The following is a 23,642-nucleotide window of genomic DNA, read 5'->3' on the forward strand; positions in this document are numbered from 1 at the left end:
CGAGGAAAGGGGGTCGCGGCAACGGGGGGCCGGGCCTGGGGAGGGGACGGGGTGGAAGGAATTAGAGCGTCAAAAAAGGTCGTTGGAACCGAGTTACTGATTAACTGGTCAGTAGTAGCTTGATGTTAACCACTCCGGTGGCCGTAGGCGCCCATGCTAAAGGTACGTAAGTAATGTAAGTAATTCTCTTACAAGGTTCCTAGGAGTCATGCCTGCTTACAGTGCCGCAGACGATGCTCTGACAACGAAGTTGGTGACCTTTTATGAGCACAAGAAGGATTCCTCCGTCCCGTCTCACCAAGCGACTGTCCTCTTACTTGACCCCAGAAACGGTTCTTTAAAAGCTGTGCGTTTCATGTGTGCTTCTGTGTTCTCTGTTAATGCTCTGTCAGTTCTCCTTTCTGATTCTTAAAAGCTGGAACTGGTGTAGATTGGCCTGAGTTTACCTACATCATCAGTGAAGATGTGTTTGTGCCAAATGAGGATTTGGCCTAAAGCCTTGTATCTTTCATAGGTGTTAAACTGTGCTCTGTCTGCTCTTTACTGCTACTTGTGATTTGAAGGGAATCTGACTCGCAGAGTGACTGGAAGAGAGAAACGATCAGGAAAAGTTTACCTTGCATTTGAAAGGAAAAAAAACTTTGAGTAAAGAATTAAGCCCCTTAATTCATTTGCACGCTGTAGCTAATACACATTGAGGCAGGAGTGCCCCACTGTGTATGATACATATTAAAGGAATTCCATGGTTCCCTGTCATCCCTTTGTACAGACCAGGGCAGTGCAGGACCTGTGAACCACTGCCAGTTTGCACTGGTCCCTGGTCTTAGGGGAGTGCAGAGTATTGCAGTTACATCGATCTATTCCCTGCGTTGGAGAACCAGGGAAGTGCGGTGCATGAAGAGCTGTGTGAGTTACAGATGGCTCAGCTCTGACCAGTTTTCACTCCATTTGTGCTGGTGGAATGACATGGAAGAACTGCAATAGACAGAGAATCTGCCCAGTTTAAACGTGCGATTTTATATGGTTTGTGGTTGCTATAATTACCAACTTTTATATTTTTATCTGTGCGTTGTAATATCACGTAATTCACAAATTGGATGGAAATGTTTGGTATTTACTCATGTTTTCAGTGTTCATTTCAGTCTGTGGTTTTTTTTTTTAAGGTCCTAGATGGCAGCGTCATTACAGCAAAACGAACAGCTGCAGTTTCTGCAATCGCTACCAAGGTATGTCTCCTGTTTCCTAAATCAGGACAGAATCAGTTAGTGGTGTTATATACAAAATAACTAGAGGGAATGATGTAAACAGCTTTCAGTGCATGTGAATTTTCATCAAATACAGCTTTAAATTAGATTTATGATAACATACGTATCTTCAGGGAAAACTTAAAAGTGCAATTTTCTGTTTTGAGTGAGTCATGTCTGGCTTTAACACTTTGTGTGCGTGATTGGAGAAGGAATCTGAACTATGTTTTTGTGGCTCGTTCTGCGCGCTCCTCTGGGAATTTACTGAGGTGTCTTCCTCTGTCATTGTCTTTCTTTTGTGCTTGTCTTAACGTGCTCCTTTATGGCTTTGGGTGATGCAGCTGTGGTGGTAAATTCAGTTTTTGTTTAGATGTACGTTTTCTATTGTTGGGCCAGGACAGGTGGGTTGCACTGGACCTGGAGAAAGAGGAAAAAGGCACATTTCCAGGGGGCAATGTGGGTCCTCTTAAGATAGATGATGCCCAGGATAGAGGGATGGCTTGTCCAGAGGTGGCTGGCTGTTGGTCAGTCTCTCTGTTGTCACTGGAAGATGTCCAGATGACTATCCCTGACTACAGCCATAAACTTCAGTGTCTGAAGACAGGCGAGATGTATCTTGCTGTATGTAGCGCTACATCATTTCAATTTCAGTTGGAAATTGTTTTGAATTCTTTTTTTAAAACTATATTTGGCTGGGCTGCTAATCATGGGAAGAGAGCAAGTCACCGTCCATTGCGCAGCGGGGTTTTAGTCTTCACCTCAAAGGATGAGGCAATCAGAAGGGGGCCAGAGCTGAAAAATACTTCTGTTTTTCATCCATCAGCTTTGCATCAGAGTGAAGGCTGATCTCACCACTTCGTTAGTGGCAGTCTTCATGCTAGTGTGACTCTATCCATGGCAATAGAGCTAAACTGACATAAAATTGGAGTGAAGAACCTGTCCCCAAGAGCTTCCCCTGGTCCAAGGGACAGAACAATTTACAATGGATTCCTCAGACATGAGGTTATAGGACCTCATTCATCTCAGCCATTCTATACTCAGGCAGTTCTGACAGTTTTTACACAGTCAAGGCTCTGCTGGCCTCAAAGGAGCTTGGCTGCTGAAGGGACTTCAAATCCTTCATTGTCGTCTGCTGTTTTGGGAAATTTTCAGGAGTGTTTGAGTTTAGGTCATAGTTGTCATCTTGTCCTCTTTATGGCATTTGCTTTTCAAAGACCCGTGCTTTTATGCAAGGAACCTTTGAAATCAGTGCTTCAGAGTCTTTGAAAGGAACATTAAAAAGAGTTCTTGCTACTGAAAAATAGGATCAATGAGATTTTTTTTCAATTTATTTGCAGCAGAAAAACGTTGAGAGCCTAGACAATTCTAAAGCTTTTTATACAGAAGCAAGTGGCCACAGCAAATGCATAAACAAGACACAAGGATAGCTTAGGGCTGAACTCCAGCAGCCCTTTCTTCCCCTTTGCCAAGTACTGGGGAATCACAGGCAAGAACTAAACCAGAAAATGAAAGTCACCATAGAACTGAATTTTAATATTTGTTCCTCAGAACCATCCCTGTTTTTACAGTGCCTGATGCATACGTATCATGACTCTTACAATGCCAAGATATGCTTGTGGTATGATTTATGGCTTCAGTGAATTGAAAAAGAAGTTTAGTTTGGGGCTACCAGGACCAGTTTACCCACACAACTATCACTTTCAGTACTGATAGCTTTTGGTATTATGAGTCCTGTTTTCAGCCAGCACAGAACGTCAATGCTATGGTTTTACACTTAATTAGTCACCTAGGTGTAATACATTATGCTAATATTAGAGTGTGCTGAGGCCCCAGAATTTGCATTGGGTCATGCTGTTGCATGTTAAGTCTGAATTTCAAGAGTCGGACAATTCAAAACTGGAATCAAGCCAAGATGTACTTTGGTGCTATTGACACTAGCTTTTGAATTTTAAAAAATTATATATATAGTGGTAATTGAATATTGGTTTATATTAATATGTATCAATACTAGCTTTTGCATAAAAACATTTTTTTGTTTAAAAGGACTAAGGATACTGCTTTCTTTTGTAGTATTTTGCTATATATTTATCATATCTGTTAATATATTGTCCTTTTTTTTTTTTATATTTGATACTGTTTAGATGTTAATGCCAGCTTTTGCAGAAGTGCTGTGCATTTTGGGAGCTGGTGTTCAAGCATATAGCCATTATGATATCTTCACGGAGCTGTTCACATTTAAAGAGGTAATGGACACATCTTAACAGGATACATCTATTTTTCTTTATTATGTTTCAGGAGTACTTAATATAAATAGACCATACTACAGCCGGTGAAGTTAAGGGGGTTAATTAATTTTGATTCAGAATCCAAGAATACTCTGAACAGCTGTAGAATTTCTTGCTCAAATGTTGGGGTTTAAAAAAAAAAAAAAAAAACCCAAAAAAGGGGGGTGTGTGGAAACACAGTCAAGTTTCAGATGGCTTTTTCTCTCTCTCTAAGAAAATCCTACTGTGTATGCCATACTTGGATGAGCTTTCTGTGACTTTCCCTTAAATATATTTGTTGAAAATATTTGTATTTTGTAAATACAGCTCTACAAGGAGCTGTTATTCTGGCATCACAAAAGAGTCATTCAAATGTAGCTGCACACGTGAAATTTAGTCACTTGTGTGACGAGAACATTAAAGGGGGAAAAAACCCCATGTTTAGGATACATGTAATTATCTACTGAAAACTGAAACAGTGTTCTGTTTCAGCAAGGAGAAATTCTCCAAGCTAATCTGTTTTGGTTTTTTTTTCCTTGAAGGTCAGGATATGGAATCGCACCAAAGAGAAGGCAGTGAAGTTTGCGAATTCAGTTAATGGTCCAGTGCAGGTCTGCTCTTCTGCTCAGGAGGCAGTTAGTGGGGCTGATGTGATTATAACAGTCACTATGGCAACAACACCAATTTTGTTTGGAGACTGGGTAAAACCAGGTGCCCATATCAATGGTATGCTATGTTGTCATCGTTTAAAGGATATATTTATTATCATGTTGTTTAGCATCAAAAACTGTTGAAAAGCAACACTCTGTGCTTCTCAGAATGAATGTTCTTTCCGTTTTGACTTTCCCCCTTTAGTGAGGACCACTTTTCCCAGCCCTGTCTTCCTGGTTTTCTAGAGCCAGAACTCCTGCATATTCCAGCACTGGATGTTTGCTAGAGCATGGGATAGGCTTTTTTCCCTAGTGATGCATCATCTTTGCTACCATGTTGTCACTTGATGCTCACCTTGCTCTCCATTTAAATAACCCATACAAACATGTTATTTCCAAAGTGATTCCTGCTCATTCTGCTGTTTCCCTGGTAGTTGTCATCTTTTCTTCACAGTATTTTGTAAGCTCCTCTTATTTGTTCCTTTTTGGGCTGGTCGTTGATTTTTTTTTTTTTTTTTTTACATAGAATCATAGAATCATTGAGGTTGGAAAAGACCTCTAAGATCATCGAGTCCAACCGTCAACCCAACACCACCATGCCCACTAAACCATGTCCCTAAGCGCCTCATCTACACGTCTTTTAAATACCTCCAGGGAAGGGGACTCCACCACTTCCCTGGGCAGCCTGTTCCAATGTTTCACCACTCTTTCAGTAGAGAAATTTTTCCTTACATCCAATCTAAACCTCCCCTGGCACAACTTGAGGCCATACTTGAGGCCATAACATACTTGAGTTAAAAAGATGCAATAACTGAGTTAAGAACTTCACAATTTGACCTGTAATTATGGTGAGGTTTGGGGGGCGCTTTTTTTTTTTGAAAAGATGCAATAACTGAGTGAAGAACTTCACAATTTGACCTGTAATTATCGTGAGGTTTGGGGGGCGCTTTTTTTTTTTGCCTGCCTTGTAATGATGTTACCCCGCTATTGTTTGGAGTCTCTGGACATGTCCACATTTGTTTATTTTATTAATTGTGGGCCTGGTTCAGATGACCTTGTGCACTTTCCAAATGGCATGGTAATAAGACAAAAGCGACTTGTCAAAGGGAACAATTTAAAGAAAGGTCCCACATTCCAGCAGCATCCTACCAATTTTTCAAACTCAGTTTAGTCCTTTGTCATTGAATGTTGTTGTCTGTGTTATGTCACAGCATGGAAGCCAGAAGTACAACCAAAATCAATTAAGGTCTACAGTCACTGAGGCAACACATACAAAAGACCCCTCTCCTTTCTTTGCCTTTTTTTTTCTCTCCATTGAGGCATTTGTGTTGATTGAAGAGACATCCAAGCAACATGGAATTTATTATTCCATAACAGTTGGACACTTTTAAAAAACATTTGACTACAGTATAACTGTTTTAGCCCATAGCAGGTTGATAGTGGTCTTGCTATATTTGAAAAGTTAAGCTCCTTGATTTGTTTTCAGTTTCTCCTGATAAGTGAAAATCCATAACCTACTCAATTTGTACTGCTTATAAAGTTAAAAGGAAATAATAGAAGGCTGTAGGTTTAAAAATTCTAATTAGTAACATTGAACTCTCTGCATGTGCAAGTCTTTGCTGCACAATATTTTGGTTCTTATTTGCTCAGGATAATGGAGGGATTCTTTAAATCTTGTTTTTCTCTATAGACGCATAACAAACAGTCTGGATCAAATGAAAGGACTGTAAAATTCAGGGCATTTGGTAATGATCTGATGAAAGACAAGGGTAGAAGAGATAATGGACAAAGGGAGATGATTTTCTTATGCCTCAGTTACCCAGAGTCTGCTGACACGGATGCTCTACTGACAAATGAAATATTGAATGTTTTAGAGGAGCTGTATTAGGTGTTAGTTAACTCTGCTTAAAAAAATAAAAAGCAACAAAAACCTCTTAATTTGGCAGTCACAGAAACAGGTTACTGTTTGTCTGCAGAAGAGTTGTAGTCTTACCTTCCATGAGTTGCGTCACCAAATGATCAAAGTTTATTCTAATGGCGCCTTCTGTAAGCAGAACAGAATAATTATGTCACACTTTCTTACTGGTGTCACTTTCAAGGCTCCTAGCAAAGGCTTGTTTGTTTTGTACCTATACATATCTTTACATTTCTTGTATTGATGTGAGATGACGAAGGGCTAAGCAGAGCTACCTCGCCTTCTCTTCTCTGCCAGCATTATTTGGAAGGAGCAGTTTGACTAGTGTACCAAAGAGGTGGAAACTGTGCCAGCAAAGAATCTCACTTCTGCTTCCTGAAGAGTTGCAGTTTAATGCTTCAGCAGGTTGAAATGCAAAGGCCAATTGATTCCAGTTGTTCCGGCTCTGTTTATGGGGAATATAAGACTTTTGTTGGCAGCAGCATCTGCATGACTAGAGGTCAAGGGTGCTGTACGTTTTAATGAGCTGTAGTTTGGAGGGTTGGACCCAATGTCATCTTTCATTGACATCAGTGGAAATTTAGGGGGTTAGCACCTTACAGAAACGGGTCATATATATGTCAGTGTTACGGCTGAGGTCAGGTTGAGAGAGATCCAGGATTTTTCCCAGTTGCTCAGGCACATCCTATTTTTCTGAGTTGTATCAATCAACATGTCTCCAGTGCTAACATCGGATTGTTTGTGTATTACATTTCCACAATAACGTCCATTGTTACTTCACACTTGTCTTTTGGACAAAATGTGGTTTGAATTTGTTTTAAACATTCCTCCCAAGTTCACCAGTTTTGTTGTCTTAGCTGTTGGAGCAAGCAGACCAGACTGGAGAGAACTGGACGATGAAGTGATGAAGAACTCAGTTCTGTTTGTGGATTCCAGAGAGGCTGCTCTTACAGAATCGGGAGATGTTATATTATCAGGGGTAAGACTTTCTTAAATTAGGGACTTTATTTTTGTGGCAATTGACTTGCGTTTGAAACGAGTTGGTACTAATGATGTGCTGCACTGAAACTTTTTAGAGCATCAGATGTAGTTGTTAACACTTTCCAGGCACAGGCTGAAAGATAAACTGGTTTCACACTGAGACTTCTATATATCTGTGCCAAAACCATGCAACCTCTGTGTCAACCATTACATGGCACCATATTACAGCAGCATGTTTTCAGCATTGGCCTTTGTGTACAATAACAAAGTATTGGTTTTGAAAGACCTACATTTCCTGCACTATTTGGTAATTATGTTAAATATTTTTCAAATCTATTTGTTAAAACCTGTAACTTTCTTCCCGTAATATTTCAGTGTGATTGACACACACCAGACCTGTAGAGAATGGACGACAGAAGCCAAGCAGACAATTAGTGATCTGCAGAAATTTGACAGCAGGGACTCTCTTAGGTTTAATGGAGTGGTTTTTTTTCTCTTTTAATGTTTTTGCAGAACAAATATGGTTTCCATTTTTGAGGTTTAACATAAGAGGTCCAGATATGGTAAGGTGTGTGGAACCCCATGTGTTTTGTTGGATAAGTAACAAGCTATCCACTGTACTTACTGACTGAGGAAAGTCTGACAGCTGTTTTTCTCTGAAAACCATTCCACTCCTCTGTGATTTCTGTTCAGTTCCTGTATTATTTGTCTGAATACTGATCCGCTTCAACATGGAAAGCAATCAGTTCTGGGATAGCAGAACTGGAGGAGTTCTTTCTTTGGAAGTCACTCAGAAAAAAAGTTTTTCTCTTAATGTATGTATGGATATTACGTTTTTGTATAAATATGTGTGTGTTTTATGTATGGATTTTACGTTTTTGTATAAATATGTGTGTGTTTCACAGGCAGAGATTTTTGCTGAGCTGGGAGAGGTAGTGAAGGGTACGAAACCAGCCCTGCCTGAGAAAACAACAGTGTTTAAATCATTGGGTAAGAACAGCCCCTCCTGTGTACAAGTCTGACAGAAAACAATGCCTTGTTATTTATTAGGTCCTCCATGTGTGGGAAAGCTGCTCATCATCTTCAAAACTGTTGTGGCAATGCACTGTCCGGAAGAAACTAGAATGTGATTTGCATTTTTCCTTTTTATTTCCCTTCTTATTTATATCTAGCAGGACTGATGTAACGAAAAGTGATAGGAGAGCAAACAAGCAATAGGAAGAAGTACACTTTCCATTTCAGAATTGTTCAACACATGACTGTAGCGTTTATTAGTACAGCTCCAACCCGAATGCCCTGCTGTTATGCCCCTGGAGTCTGTCTGACCTACAGACAATGTGGCAGTGTACTGTGGCATTGGAGTTGATGTTTGGGGGGAAGGAGGTCCGAAAGGGCCAAGTTGTGATATGAACACTGAAAATTAGATTCATACTATTACATTAATTTCATGTAGCACACCTAACAGTTACACGATGGCTATAAACTTTGAACATAACACTGTAGGTGCTTGGGATGGGGCATGATTCCTGTTCCTGTCCAGTTAGATAATTTCCTGAGTCCTTCTGTTCCCTTCTGAAGCTAAATTATTTTGTACAGCTGAAGAACTGTTTGAAGGTGACTTCAATTCTTTTTCAGGGATGGCAGTTGAAGATACAGTAGCAGCAAAATTTGTTTATGACTCATGGTCAGCTGGTAACTGAAGAGAGAAGACTACAATGCTAATGAGGCCAAGAAAATTGTTTGCACTTAGTTTCCTTGGATCTTTTGTTAACAAGAAAGGCACCAATCCTATCTGAATGTGGCCCTTCTAGAACATTCAAGAAGGAAAAGTAAAATTTCAGCAATAGACTAATTTCTACAGTTTTCTAATGGCAAGTATTAGATACGTGCAGTATTACTAATAAATATCTCATGTAATGGCAAGTATTAGATGTTTGCAGTGATACTAACAAGGGTATTTTTACATATTTTGGTATAATTCTGGAATCGATGCCTTTCCTTCCTAATTATTTATGTAGCAGAAGTCTGTGGGTATATTTTGGTTTTTTTTAGAGAGGTAATTCATACTGGAGTAAAATATATCAGTTTGGAGAATGGACTCTGGCATCATATTTAGCTGTGATGGTACTTTAAACGCAACTGTGGGTTTCAGTGCTACACTGACAGTAACCTAGTCTTCAGTCTCTCCTGGGAACACAGCCCACCCCTGACTCCTGGACACCCCTTCCCTTCCAGCTCAGACTGGGATTCGGAAGTCACCAGCCTTACTTTCACCCCCCACAATCCCCTGTCTCTGCCCTCAGACCCAATAGTTTTTCATTTAAGAGCACACTCCTGAGTAGGAGTTTATATAAATAGTGATGCCTCCGTGCAGTTAGATTTCTGTCTGTTTTTGTAAAAGATGTGGCTCAGGAAGACTTAGAGTGCAAAAAATCAGAGCTAATATTATGTACATTTTAACTGGGAGGAAACTATACTCAGTACCTCCCTTAGTACATTCCTGGGTGGGATATTGCCATTTTCATATTGCAAGGAGTCACCCAAAATGTGCGTTCTAAAAGTGTGTTTTGATTTAACTTTTATCTATATTCTGTGGGGAGATTTTTTATTAATCTATGGTGTTTGTAAGTACTTTTTCTAAGCTTCTTGAAGATTGGAACCATGCAAATTGATTTCAGTAGGATAAACTTCAAGTATACAAGCAAATATTTTCAGCTTGGCTGTACTATGCATCAATTGGTAACTGTTCTTTTATCCCAGTGGGTATTTGCTGGGGCAAGAATTTCCATGAGCCTTTCTTGGCGGAGGAACCCAGTGATGTTCTACATAAGGAAAAGTTCCAGTTTTGTGCTGTTATGCAACTGCCTCACAAAAGATTGAGCATCTGCTGAAGAATAGCTATTGCCCTGGAAACAAATTCCTGTCTCAGGCTAGAGTTTATTTCTACTTACATATTATTACATGCAGGCTATTAAGTGTTTCTTCACTCTGTGGAAGAGTTAGATGACATGGTCATTCTATAACGGTCCCAGTGGAATACAGCAGAGCAACAGGAAGGAGGTTCAGAAGCAGTTAGTGTTAAAACCCTTGATGGTGCATAAGTAAGTATAGAAGAGGTTAATGAGTACAGTGCAGGTGTGATGTAAATAATACTTTAAGTCATAAGCCTGGTGTAAACTATTTGGAAAAAAAGTAGTAAGTGGCAGTTTGTAATTTGCAGAGTCTTAGCATGGAAGGGTACCGGACCGGTAAGTGAATAGGGCCAAAGGATGTGTTCGTGTGGATAGAAATCTAACTCCATTGACCTTGTTTATGTCGGCAGAAACAAGAACAGAAATTTCTCTATAAGCTTTTGCATTTTTTAACTGTAGCAAAATTACCCTTCTATTTTTACATGTGTTTCTTCTTCTATGTCATTTCTGAAGTGGTCAGAAATGTATGTGTTGACTTAGCCTGTTACTTCAGCAATGGTGAAGTAACTAGTAACACTCCACTAGTGTGAGACAAACGTGACAGCCATCAATGTTCCATAATTCAAGAACTGTATGGAAACTTGCACTTACTACTTATGACAATATTATCCCAGTTCTGTGCCTGTGTAAAACAAGGTTTGTAATTTGAAGTGAGACATAGTGTTTGGGAAGAAGACAAATACAGTTTATTTTCACATGTACTCTTCTACAGGCTGTGCACTTTAAAAGTAGATGGAACTAGTCCAAAAACCTGGTTCTGAAAACCCACAGTGTTCTCTGCTTTCATTGGCAATAGGAGGTTCTGGGAGCCTGGCTTCAGCATTGTACCTCTGAATTCATGAAGATTTGATTCAATTACAATGGGCGTTGCTTGGATGCCATCTTTAGATTTTTTTGAGGGGAAATAATAGCCTTAATTTCCATGTTTCCTTCTCTTACACAATTTCTTGACACTCTGATTTGTAACTTGCATTTATGTTAAAATTAAATAGATACTGCTGTTTTTCTTTGACTTTTGTCCGTTTTGTTTTGGGTGGGGGTGTTTGGTGGTTTTGTTTCTGTTTTTTTGAAGATGAGGAAGAAAGTATTCAAGTTGTTGCACTGACTACTCTCTCAGTAAATGTGATCACTGAATGTAAAGGGGAAAATAAATTAAGACTGCTCTGCTCCACTGTGATACTCAGTTTTGCAGTCATTGTCCTGTGCTGCACGTTCCCTCCTCTTGATGCTTGTCCAGTGCAGAGTATTACATCATTAAGGAAGGAGAATCTTGTACTTGGCAGGGCTGTGGTCATGTGAGATCCTATGGTTTTATGATTTGGGTTTGGATTGGGCTATAAGATTGCACGTGATACATAGTGTGTCTCCAACCGAACTGCGCTGTACAAACATTACTAAGGAGTCAGATCTGGGATTCACTAATTTAGATACTTCACATTACAAAATAAACAAAGGGGTCGGTGAAAAAGTTTTGAAAACAGTAAAGCACATAAGTGGAAAAAACTGAAATGTGACTGTTCCTTTTTATTATTCCCCCACCCCGCCCAGTTGTTCCACATGGCTGCTTTATACCAGAGGCCAATTTCCAGGACCACCCTGTAAGAAAGGATTAACACTATTGCACTTTTTTTTAAAGAAAATTTATTTTAAAAGGGTGTATATATATGGGGTTGATTCAGTTGCCTAAAAATAGGTGACACGTGGGGTGCTCTGGGGCTTCTTATTCAGTCTCTAGATGCAGTTCCGGAAGGCCAAGGAACTCCTTCCCGTAGATCTTGTGCTGTATCTGCTAGCTCCACAGAGTTACTGCGCACACCTAAGGACATCCCAAAACACGCTGGATGCTTGTGACAACTGAGTCGATCCGTTTATGTGCAGATAGTTTCTGCCATTATCCCTGGTTGTCAGAGGCCGCAGCAGTCAGGCGGATCTTCGGTGCAGTTTGGAGATGCTTGGGGCCTATCACAGAACTGCGGAGGCTGTTCTGTGATAATGGCAGTTACTGGGCAGGTCCTCCCCGAGTGACACCGCTCACTGATGTTTTGATGGTGTGTTGTGGGCAGGTCACAAGCATTTGGGCAGGTAAAGAACAGCAAATACATCGGTTATGTGACTGAGAATGATAGGATTTGACCCTTCAAAATCCACTCGTCATATGCCCTCAAATATATAAGATTCATCATTTCCTTCTTGCTTTGTTACACATTTGGGAGTTTCTTGGCCAAAATGAAAACAACCCAGCAGGTTAATAACACAGAGTCTGGGGGGATGCCATCTGATTTAATTACTGTGCTAAGCACAGCAGTCATTTAAGGTTGCACAGAACAGGACTCTGATGTGACTGCTTAATATAAGAAAATATCAACTGCTGAAGTACAGGAATCCAAGGAGGAAAGAATGCAGTATAAAGTCCAGCCAAGAAAAGGAGTTACAATATACAAATCCAAGTAACAAGAAGAAGATGTGGAAAGAAGGAAGTGTGAAAAAATAGATTATTAACTAGGATTAGCGTCCACAAATGCAGTATACCCCTAAGGAAAAAATCATAGCTGACTAATGGAAAGCTATAAAAAGAGATTTAAAGATAAAAGTCCTGCTAATAATTGTGCCTCTAAAATCTGAGATCTTAGCCAGAGCAAGACTGCTGCAAGCACCTTATTAGATTCACAAAACTCAACAGGAGTGATTAATTCATATCAGATAGTGCCATCTTCCCAAGGGAACAGGCCTGAGAGAGATGAAGGGAACCCTGCTGTGAATGCCTCCAGATAGACTGTAAAGAACAGGAGCTGCCACAGAAGCACAGCCTCATTTTCTTCCTCTTTTCATGAGCTGGGAGTGTGTGTTACATGCAGTTTTCAGGCTGAGGCTGCCAACAACCAACAGAAAATGCTGGGTGATAAGAGTCCTGGTTTCTGGGACTTCACGTGGCAAATGCACCCTATAGGAACCAAGCTGAGCATATACCAAAACAGATCAAAAATGTTGAAAATAAACCCTCAGCTTCTTGTAGTTAAAAGTATTGCAGTCTTGGTGCCATTTAGGATGTGATGGGTGCTGGCAACTGGGTCCAGCCTAATGAGACAAGAGAAAAGTATATACAAGTCACACCGAACGTCTCCTGGCAAGGTACTTCATATATTTTTAAATTAATATCAATACAGTAGCAAAACACTTTACTGACAAGAACACGAAACTTGCTGTAAATTAGTCTTATTTACATTCATTCAGAGGCTACTAGAGTCAATAAGCCATAGCCGAAATCAAGATGCAGATGCTATTTCTAACATATCATCAGTACCAGGAAGGGCGGTTTGTAGCAATCAGAAAGCAAACAGAAGCAAATGGAGAAAACTCAAAGCTCTGAAGCTTTGGGAATGCTCTTTGCGTTGTGGTTTTGGAGAAGAAGGGAAGGGCTTTATTAAGGAATGTAGTGTGGCTGGCCTTCACTAATATTTTAAGTTACTCCGACGAGAAGAAATCCAATCTCCATGAACAGTTCTGGGAGAAAAAGGGTTAAATATAGCTTTCGGGTTTTTTACCTTCACATTCTTTCTTTTTGGCAGAATATGCTTGAATTAATATCCTGTGCACCACAGCCATCTATCCAGAGAGAAAAATCTTTGTCCTTGCTCTACTTTCTAAAGCAATTGGTAACCTCTCTGCCTTTTGCTTTAGCAGACATCTGAAAAGAATTGCATGCTCTTTGGAAAGAGGAAAAGAATGAATCAGTGTGCAGGTTACAGCAACAGGTATATTAATTTATAAGCAAGTATCTACGGTCTTTCCAGGGTTCTTGAGTGCTTGTTTTCTTTTATTCATGGCATTCAGGACTTTCTTTCTTGGCCCAAGCTCCATTTGAATGCTCTGTAGATCTTCATCAGAACATAGCATCAGGGCATCTAAATCAATTTTTTCCCTCATGAAGACTGGAAGAAACTCATCCAGCATCTGTGATGCTAGAAATACCTCAAGGGGCGTGTTCTCTGCTTCCTCGTCATCCCAAATAACTTCTTCCTCATGCCAAGGGATATCAGCACCATTTTCAGCACCATCTTCCCTGCCATTCTCAGCATTTTCATACTGAAAGAGCTCACTGGACATTTTAAAGCTTATACCTTCCTTCTCAGAAGACATAATTCCAGGATTTACATCTGCAGCCAAATTCCTTCCAAATACAATCTTGCCAAGACCTGGCCGCTTAAAAATGGAGAGCTGACTGTCATTATCGGAAAAGTTTTTCTCTCCGAGGTCATTCAGCAATTCATCCTCCTCTTTCTCATCGAACAAATGCATCACAGTTCTCCTACCCGTACCATTCTCTTGGTCACTGCTTTGTGTTTCCTGGCTTCTTGTGCTGCCAGCTGTCTTTTTTGCCTTCAGTTTGAAGGTATCTTTCAGATTTTTGGAGAAAGGACTTGCTGTATTTGAAGCAAAGAGACCAGGCAACTTTACTCTGGAGTGTGTCCCTCTGGAAGAATTTACTGTGCCAACCTTTTCTTTTATATAATTCTGGTTCATTTCATGCTGGTGTTTCTCTTGGCGCTTCTCACATTCCTTGATTTGTTTCTCCACATTCCTCTGGGCCTGCGCTTTGAGTTTGGAGACCTTCTTTGGGTTCAGCATGTTCTGCTCGGTGGCAGCTTTGTCCAGGATTCGGACGCATTCATTGCGGTCTCTGCTGGCAGCCACCTCCAGGGGAGTGCGGAGGTCATTGTCCAGAGCAAATATATTGGCACCGAAGTTGATCAAAAAAGAAACACAATGGATATGACCATTGCAAGCGGCGTGGTGGAGAGGAGTGTTCCCCCAGATGTCACATTTGTCTGGATCACCTCTGAGAAGGAAAATAGCATACAGTGAGCTGGACATGCCCAAGCATAGCACTGCAGTGGGATTGAACAGATACTAAATGTTTAGCTCAGCTTTGCTAGGAGGGGTACAGCCCAATGAAAATGAGTCAGCTTAGCTCCATCCTCCCGAATGGTGCTGCACTTGCACGAGCAGAGTTTGGCTGTGTGTGTGGCATAAGCTCTAATTCCTGCCTGTCTGTGGACTCAGGCTTCAACTTATACTCATTGAAATTAATGGCAAAATTGTTTCAATAGCTTTTGGGTGGAATATTTTAAAGGCTTTTTGGTGACTCTTCTCTTTTGCATGTCAAATGCAGGGACAATATTAGGAGGATTCTTCACTGGCCACAGTGATACATATTTAATGAGCCCATGCAGTAATGTTTTTGGTAGGTGATAGGTAAATGATTAGGAGTAAAGCCCTGATTACACATTTGTCTCCATTGCTATTAGATTAGCTCAGATAGATGCTGTTGTTTTTCTTCAGCTCTTTTGTTCTCCTTAAGCTGCTTTTGCTCATGGGGTTTGAAAAGCAGAAGCTCATTTGAAAATAAAATACCACGTCTTTTCAATTGAATTTAAAGCCAGTGAAAAGTATTGCTTTCTTTTTAACTCTTGCACTGACTTCACACTGAACTGCTGCCTGCAGATGAGAATCGGCTTGAATCTTTTAATTCGTATTTGGCAGAATCAACATTAGCAATGGTTCAGAACAGAGCTTGAGCCATCTGTGACCGATAACCAAGGCAGCCACAGTAGCCCAAAGCCTTTAATAACTTCAGAGCCAGGAGCCAAATTTACAAGGAGAACTTCTACTCTTGGGAGTTTAAGCATTTCAATGTTTTGGAGATTAGTTCCACAGCAGCTGTACTACAAATGAAATGATACGTCCTATCACAAAATCTCCTTCAAGCATTGATCTTTGGCTTTGAGTATCTCTGAAGAAAAGCACTAACATATTTGTTGAGGGCCAAATCTGAAAACATCCTTCAGCCTGAAATGCCACAGGCAAGAGAGAGGTTGGGGGTCCCTGCAGAGCTGAGACACGGAGCTGCTCGCGTTGAGAAACAATGGCAAGTCTGAGCATGCCAGGCTGCGAGACCGCAGGCATTTCTACAAGGAGGTTGCAGCTGAGGATCAAAGTTTCTCCACTTAGACATATGGAAACCATGTGTACATATTTCTGCTTTTGTGGCTCTGCCCTGGGGAATTGCCTGACTGCGGCTGAGCGTGCCAGATTCCTTAATTCCCACATGAGCCAACAGGCTGCATTATCCCAAGCCTTGGGACTGCCGGGTCGTCCATCCTCCTCCAGGTTACTTTATAGCTGTTTGTGGCCTCTTTTCCCTGTGGAGCCTGCCAGCCTTGGAGCCCCAAACAATTGACAAACCAGAGTGTCTGTTCCCAGCTCAGTGGGAGTTTGGATAAGGTTTACATCTACTTTGGGTTCTCATACTCCCCTTTTCCCTGCTTTCCCAAGAAAGAGGCTCACACAAAAGGGAGGAGATCTGCTACTTGGTCTTGCCTTTATTCATGTACCTGCAAAGCAGAGAAAACGCCTCCTGATGCCTGGGAAGATAAACTATTTCAAGATGAAAGGGGTTTATTGTTAGTATTGCTATGTTTTCCAAGGGCTGAATGTGTTGCAAGCTTGAGAGTCCTAAAATCTGCAACCACTCTGAAGAAAACCATCTTGTATCTCAGTGCCTTTGTCAGGAAACCTCTTCAAGGAAAGGATGAATTTGTAAAAAATATTTAAAATACTTTTTCACAAGAAAACATTAACTGACTGCAGAACAGATTGAACGTCTTCCAAAATTCAGCTTCTCCCAAGAAAACCAGTGAGACTACAGCCATATCTCTGGCAGCCCCAGTTTGCTGATCGTGTCAAGAAATCTTGGATTAAAATAGAGGTGAATGCATATGTTTGAAGATTTTGAGGGCAATACTGTCCCAAAGCTGTCCTCTACCAAGAAAAAGAGTTAGAAATACATTAAATAACAAATACATAGAAATTCTGATCTTTGCGTCACCCTCTGTGACTTCTATCAGCTTATATGGTAAAAGACATATTTTTCACTCAAATTTTGAAAAAAATTATTTTGTTATTTGTTCCTTAGCTAGTTGTTCTGTCTTCTAGGTGTTCAGGGACAAACCTTTATTGACTCTAGATATTTCCTTGGAGTTGCCTTAATTATATGAGTGGAAAAACTGTCAATCTAGTTTTGCTTCTCCTGGGGACACAGCAATAACCATGCAGTCCAAAGGTCTTTTTTATTGGGTTATTACAGCCGCACCTGAGCTCAATGAGCTATAAAGCAAATCTATGAAAAGCCTATTTTTATTCCATATTTTCAATTCTATTTTTAATAAAAGAAAACTCAGATACATCCAAATAGTTATTCAACTTTTCCCTCCAATCTTCTTTAAACTATTATGATTGAAAATACAGGTCAACTTAATCTTCATCTCAGCCTAGAAGGACTATTTTATTAACTGTACCTCTACACAAGAGCAGATTTTCTTTTATTAGATCTTATTACCCAACCACACTTAAAGGTAGGCTCCAAGCAAGAGAGTACATAGGGTGGGGAGGTAATTACCATGTCAATAATACATTTTAAGCATGTACTACATTTAAATGATACCAAACAGAAATATTACTATTAGAAAATAAACCTGTAGAAAACCATCCTTTACTTTTTTGGGTTTTTTTTTTCAGTTTTGCAAGTTTTGTACCCCAGCTTCTGAAACAGAACATTTTTATCATGATGGTAGTTGCTAATACTATAAAAAGCAGAGAAATAACAATTTTAGATGTTACGATCTCAAAACTATTAGTTGTGACTTGCCTCTGGAAAGCCTTAAACCTTCACATGTGTCTACCAACTGCACTTTGGAAGCAAATGAGAGAGATTTTTTGCTAAAAATGTTTCAAAGAATGCATTTCTTTAGAGCCAGTTTCAAAGATATGTTATCACCAAAGGTTGTCGGCCAACTTTTCCTCCATTACAGCGAGGTGAGGTCCCAGGGGCCTGCTCCCACTAACTGCTCCCTGCAGACTCCATATATGAGGCGGTCCCGCTGGTGTCAATGCGGCTTCACCGACTGCACGTACAGACCTGCTGGCAGGTTCTGGGCCATTGCAAATGAAAAGAGAGAATTCTTGGCAATGCATTGAAAGAAATGACTGTGCTTTCAGCCTTCTGGGTCTGAGGTCATCGGGGCATTAGAAAAATGATGCACTAATTACAGTTTTAAGCCACAAGTTTTAAGCAATGGAGGCTGATTGACTTACCCCCTCCGACATATGACTTCCAGAGCTTCTAGATACCCATGGTATGCTGCCAGAAGGGTGGGCGTCATTCCGGCTTCATCTGAAGTATTGAGGTCTTTCCTAGTGGCTTCTTTCAGGAGGTCCAAATTGCCGTCGGCTGCTGCTTTGTGATACCTGCTAGACATCTTCAGTAACTTCTGGTTTCCCAAAGCAGCTCTGAACAATATCCGGACTGTACAGTCACCCTTCCATTACAGGCATAGTTCATTAATGATTACAAGTTGAGACGTCCCCATGAAGTTGGAAATGAGGAGGCAAAGTTCATCCTAGCAGAAACTTATCTGGACCTCTGCATAGGTAATAAGGCAATGGTGTGGCAAATGCTTTCATTTTCTGGAAGGTGGCTCTGCCTTTTACCATTCACTGCATATTTGACTATTTAAACATAGAGGGGAGTCATTCATCTTCTCTGTGTCTTTGCCTAACTGTTCTGGGAAAACTTCAAAAGGACCTTGAACTTCAAAAAAGACTTCAAAAACTTAAAAAAACCTTCAAAAGTCCATGAATGTCAGTATGACCGGATTTCACCCCAAGTAATAAAGTATCCCTGAGTTTTGATAGGATGAAATGCATAAGCAGTTACCTTTACTGGTGAAGTCCTTTGTAACCTACCATTTATTGGGTTGCTGCATTTAAAAACAAGCCTCTCCCCTGCCAAACCAGGCACATCCATGAAGCCGTTTCATGTACACAGATTGATGTGTGGATGGAAACAGGCCTGTCGGGACCAGGGTGGTGTTCGGATAAAACCACCAGCAGGTCCGCAAGTCACAGCAGGCAAAACCACAGCTTAGTGTGTGATCCTTTTAACTGCAAATTGCATTTCATCAAAGGATCTTAAGGCACTTGGCAAATATAAATTCATCTAACAGGTATTGTAATCTCTGTTTTAGATGCAAAAAACGTGCAGGATTTCCTCAGGATAGCACAGGGAATTCAAGAAATGGAAACGCGATGGGCCTGAACCCACTGCCCCAGCCTGGGCACTGTGGTCCTCGCCTGGGAACAGATGGGTCCTGTCCCCATCTCACATAACCACTTCTCGCTTTAGAAATTATTTCCCCTGATTTCAGTGGCGTTAAGGGTTACCTCTATGAGTAGCAGCTTATAGAATTAGACCATAATTCTAATTTTTAGGTTCAAAAGAATTACTGAGAGAAAACCACGTAAAAGGTCAGTTTTAAAACAGTAGCTGAGAAGAAATCAGTAAGCTTTCTGCTGCTTAATAAAATGCTTATTCTGGTCACATTCACAACAGCTGCCAGATAAATGTTACTTTTTTGTCAAGCTGTTTTCTATGACTAACTGAATTAACCTATATCTTAGAGACTCTACCCTCAGCAATTAGCAGTGAGGTTTTGTTGCTTATTATGCCCCTGATACAGAAGCAGTAGCAATTGCAAACCAACTCATTGTCCAGAGTTGGTGCAATTACCGAATGGAGTGCCACCTCATTTACTTCCCATAGTGCTGCCCATGTAATACACCGGAGACCTCTCCAAATGGGCTTTCTCTCTTAATTATTTTCTCAGACAGGGATTGAAGAGCTCTTCAGGACCAAACTTGTACCAACATTTTCCTCCATGAGGGCAAGGAGAGTCAGTCAGGTCCTGTGACAGGTTTGAATCTTTGAATAGACAAGTCTGGGTAGGAGTAAACTAAAGCCCTGGTTTTCCTTCGTGTCCTCCACAGGCACAGCCATCCCCGGTGCTACCCTGTCGTCTAAGGCAGCGAGGAAGGGCTGCGCTTCACCCTCGCCACCTCCATCCCTGCATTAGAAGACAGTTTTAACCTCAGCCCTTTTTCAAGTTCCCTGCATTGCCATTAATACTTTTCTAATAAAAAATGCAGTCATTTATTCCATTTGCTATTTAACCAGGCTCGGCACTGAGTTAAATTTATGGCTACTAGAAAAAACTAGCTGTTGCAGAACAAAGGCAGATAATACATACACTTTTTAATGTATATATTAGATCAGCTGTTTCTTGATGCCATTGAATTTTATTTCCTTTTCTGGGTAGTGTAAGCTTTTTTACTCTCAAAAGTGTAAAATGGTCACCAAGGCACATACTGCATATACCTCCAGTGCCTGGTAGAGGAGAGGAGACAGCATTTTTCTTGTACGTTGACATTTTGCATTATTAGCTACACCTATGAAAGTGAGTTGGTGGCAAAAGAGACCTTTTAATTTTTCAAGATTATTGATTTCTACTACAGAAATACATTCATTTGCTTTTCTGTTAATTAATTCAGCACACAAAGTGTTGATCTCAGAGTGATTTTTATCGTCTAACATCTAAAAATACTGATTTTAAAAGAAAATTACTCTGTATGATGCTAAGTGGGAAACTATTGTTCCAAGTTTTAATTAGAGGCTAAGCAAAACCCATCTCAATTGGAGAGAAGCTCCGGGACTTTGCAAGCTTTATTATTACTTATGTCAGAAAAGTGGGCATCACTAAAAAGAAAGAAAAAAGACCAAACAAAATCTCCATCTGTTTCTAAACTCCTGTTATTTGTTCATCTTTGTCCCATCCAAAAACCTCAACTTAAAATGCGATAAATGATTCAACATCAAATGAGGTAAATTTCTCAGCCTGAATGGAGATTTTTCTTTTGAGACTAAAGCTCAAAATTGCGAACTTTTTAAACTCCTCGAGTAGTTAGAATGAAGCTTTTCTTTTGGGGTTTGAAAAGAACTTCAAACCCATTCTACTTCTAATTGAAATGTCTTACCAGGCTCAGGAGAAACACTGTTGTGATGGTACATGGTGTTGTAAGCTAATGAATTATTTAACTAGCAGTTTTGATTTGTTGCTGGATTTTGCTATGTCTCTGATTATTGCTCTATTTTTTTGAGAACTATCTTAAATAAAATATAACAAGTCAAACAGACTAGTTAGATTGAAAGACTACAGCATCATTAGTTATGTTGTTCTAGACAACTCAGAGTCTGGCCTGAACAGCGATGTGGTTGTGCCATCTGTTTTGCATGAGGTATTATCCAGCACAACATTTCCTCATTGCAACTGTTATAGGCACCAAATGCGGTATGGTAAAGGCCATACGAGGGGAGGCAAGTAAGTCTCTGCTTGTCTAATGAGATCCTTGGAACAATGGGGCTTAGAGAATAATGAAATTAGTCATACAGGGTAATTGTGGCTACACAATTCAGAGATGATGACAACATTTGAACAACAATAAAAGCTTATTTCTTTGCTCCTTAGAGAGGCAAAACTGCTCTGCCCAAGGACACTGTTGCTGGATGTCCTCTTGAGCAGCCCTGTTCCCACGGCGAGGTTGAGTGTGACCCATGCCGGCGCTGCCCGAGACCCATCCTGATGTGATCTTTGCTCAGGTGTAACCGTGCTCGAGTAGGGGATCCAAGGGCAGCCCTCGCAGTCTGCCTGCACGCGTCATTTCAGGAGCGAGGCCCTAATCAATAGGGAAAGAGACATAAAACTGAGAGGCAATAAAGCCAACTCTGCCAAAGCCCTGTCCCTCCTCGCCCGCGCACCTTGACGCCCGGCCCTACTGGGCATATAAAAGCAGACTGGGGGACTTTTGTAGGGCTAGAAGCAGTGACATTATCTGTTGTGTCACAGTGACATTTGCAATAAGTGTTTTTTCTGCGAATGCTCAAAAGCAGGAGTCCTGACCTGGCATTTGGGCTCTTTGCATTGCTAAAGCCTTTTTCTTGGTTTTGTTTTGTTTTGTTTTCCCATGATATCATCAGCAGTGCTACAAACAGTCCCGAGGAAAGCCACATTGAACTCATTGGTGTCCCAAATGCTGTCCTGCTGCCAGTGTGTGAGGGACAGGGACAGCCAAAGCCCATAGGAAAGTGCATCTATGCTGAGGTGATCTGTGCTCTCCGGAGATGGTATGCAACGCCCCAGTGCTCGGGGGTGTCCAGCACTGCTCTTGGGCAATGCTTTTTTTCCCAAAAGTTAGAAAATCAAACAAGTAAAAGAGAAAAGCAGAGGATTGGAAGAGGAGACCTTGCAGGTTTTTTTCAGCAGAAAAAAAAATGAAACCCAGGGAGATAGTCTTGTGTTTCAGGGCATGAATTAGCTGGTTACCTGTAACTCAGGCCATGGTTATTGATACAGGCTCAACAACTCAGACAGGTGGAACTAAATTTTTTGAAAGGAGGAATGGCCGTGCTTTCTCTGTAGCTTAAGCTGCAAATTCAGACATGTTAAGTGTAGCAACAACTAATTATTTTAGCACATGCTGATGAATTACATCCTACAAAACTACATACTCGAAAATTGATATCAGGAGCTGCTAACTTGCACCGCAGGGCAAACCCAGTTGTGGTGACTGTGGCAATAGTGTTGCTCTAACCATTAAATGTTGTCTGGCCCAACATTACCTTTCAGCGACACAAGCCACAACCTGTTACGAGGCATTTGGGAGTTGACAAAACCCTGAGTTAACTCTAGCAGGCGAGGACAGGCTGTTCTTCTGTGAAGGGACCGTGCATTGCCGCTGCCCAGGCCTCCACAGGTTTCCCCCATTCCAGCAGCATCACTCCGGTGTGATGCAAGATCGAGCTTTTACCAGCCCAGGGTCAGCCAAACTCCGGGAACATGATCCAAAGCTCCTTGGGACTTACAGCTTTTCCACCAACTTAATGAAGCTGGGAATCGGGGGGGGGGGGGGGGATATAAAAGAATTACAAGTAAGTTTAGCTTTACATCAAATTTGACTGCCTGAAAGTACCTCATTTGTGTAATTCTTTAAAGGATGTGTACTTGAAACACTTTTTTCCCCCTACTGTGTTAGTTAAACCCAAGCTAAATAATAATAGACACATAATACAATAAACTTGTGTATGGCTTCAGAGTTTTTTTCATTAGTTTTCTGTATAATCATTGTTTTTGAAAACAATGAATCTCATTATAAAAAAAAGAGAGAGAAAAAAAAGGTACATGATGTATGTTTGTGAAATCAGGAGTCTCTGGGAAGTTCATTTCTTGCCAAAGGTTATCCGCATGCTAATCCTATTGATGGCAAAAGCAGAAGTGCAATTTCTTTTTGTGCTACTAACATCAGGTGCTATTTACTCTGGCGTGGTTATTGATCTGAGCTAGTGCCTGCTTGTTGCTATGAGTGCATCGTGCACGCTTGGTACCCCCACTTGCATCATAGCTTTAACTCCGCATTTGCCATGCTCTCACAAGGATGAGAGTTAGAGAGGTGCTTCTAAAGAATGTACATTTTTAAATCACTTACACTAATCATCTGCTCTGCCTGTATGGATCATATTGCTTTGCTACACAGCGCACTGATGGCAATCACATGCTCTGCAGCTACCTGCCGCCACCCATGCTGTTGTCCCATCCAAGTTCCCAGCACCTCGGTACCTACCAGGAGCTGATAGACAAGGTCTTTCTCACAACTCTAAATCTTTAAGAGAA

At 40.8% G+C, this 23,642-nt stretch overlaps 2 protein-coding genes across 2 annotated transcripts in view; one reads left to right on the plus strand and one right to left on the minus strand.

The window, feature by feature from the left end:
* Positions 1-11,031, plus strand: part of CRYM (crystallin mu) — a 13,028-nt gene extending 1,997 nt beyond the window's left edge. The window contains exons 2-8 of the mRNA XM_009281609.2: positions 196-346; positions 1,164-1,226; positions 3,386-3,487; positions 4,051-4,234; positions 6,931-7,052; positions 7,960-8,044; positions 8,690-11,031. Of these exons, the coding sequence (XP_009279884.2) occupies positions 196-346; positions 1,164-1,226; positions 3,386-3,487; positions 4,051-4,234; positions 6,931-7,052; positions 7,960-8,044; positions 8,690-8,754 (772 nt within the window). The 3' untranslated portion in view covers positions 8,755-11,031. The remainder of the gene's footprint in view (positions 1-195; positions 347-1,163; positions 1,227-3,385; positions 3,488-4,050; positions 4,235-6,930; positions 7,053-7,959; positions 8,045-8,689) is intronic.
* Positions 11,032-13,788: 2,757 nt separating this feature from the next.
* Positions 13,789-18,341, minus strand: ANKS4B (ankyrin repeat and sterile alpha motif domain containing 4B). Its single transcript, XM_009281610.1, has 2 exons — positions 18,178-18,341; positions 13,789-14,863 (listed from the first exon to the last, which is right to left on the minus strand). The coding sequence occupies exons 1-2, from the start codon at positions 18,339-18,341 to the stop codon at positions 13,789-13,791; spliced, it is 1,239 nt and encodes a 412-aa protein (XP_009279885.1).
* Between the last annotated feature and the right edge of the window lie 5,301 nt (positions 18,342-23,642).

This window comes from Aptenodytes forsteri, unplaced genomic scaffold, assembly GCF_000699145.1.
Source record: "Aptenodytes forsteri isolate BGI_AS27 unplaced genomic scaffold, ASM69914v1 Scaffold84, whole genome shotgun sequence".
Classification (NCBI taxonomy): Eukaryota; Metazoa; Chordata; class Aves; order Sphenisciformes; family Spheniscidae; genus Aptenodytes; species Aptenodytes forsteri.

Bases quoted from the DNA above. Each gene is read 5' to 3' on its own strand.
- ANKS4B (XM_009281610.1), bottom strand. From the start codon at position 18,341: ATGTCTAGCAGGTATCACAAAGCAGCAGCCGACGGCAATTTGGACCTC. The intron at 14,864-18,177 runs GTAAGTCAATCA...TTTCCTTCTCAG, and splicing joins GAAGTCATATGTCGGAGGGG to AGGTGATCCAGACAAATGTG.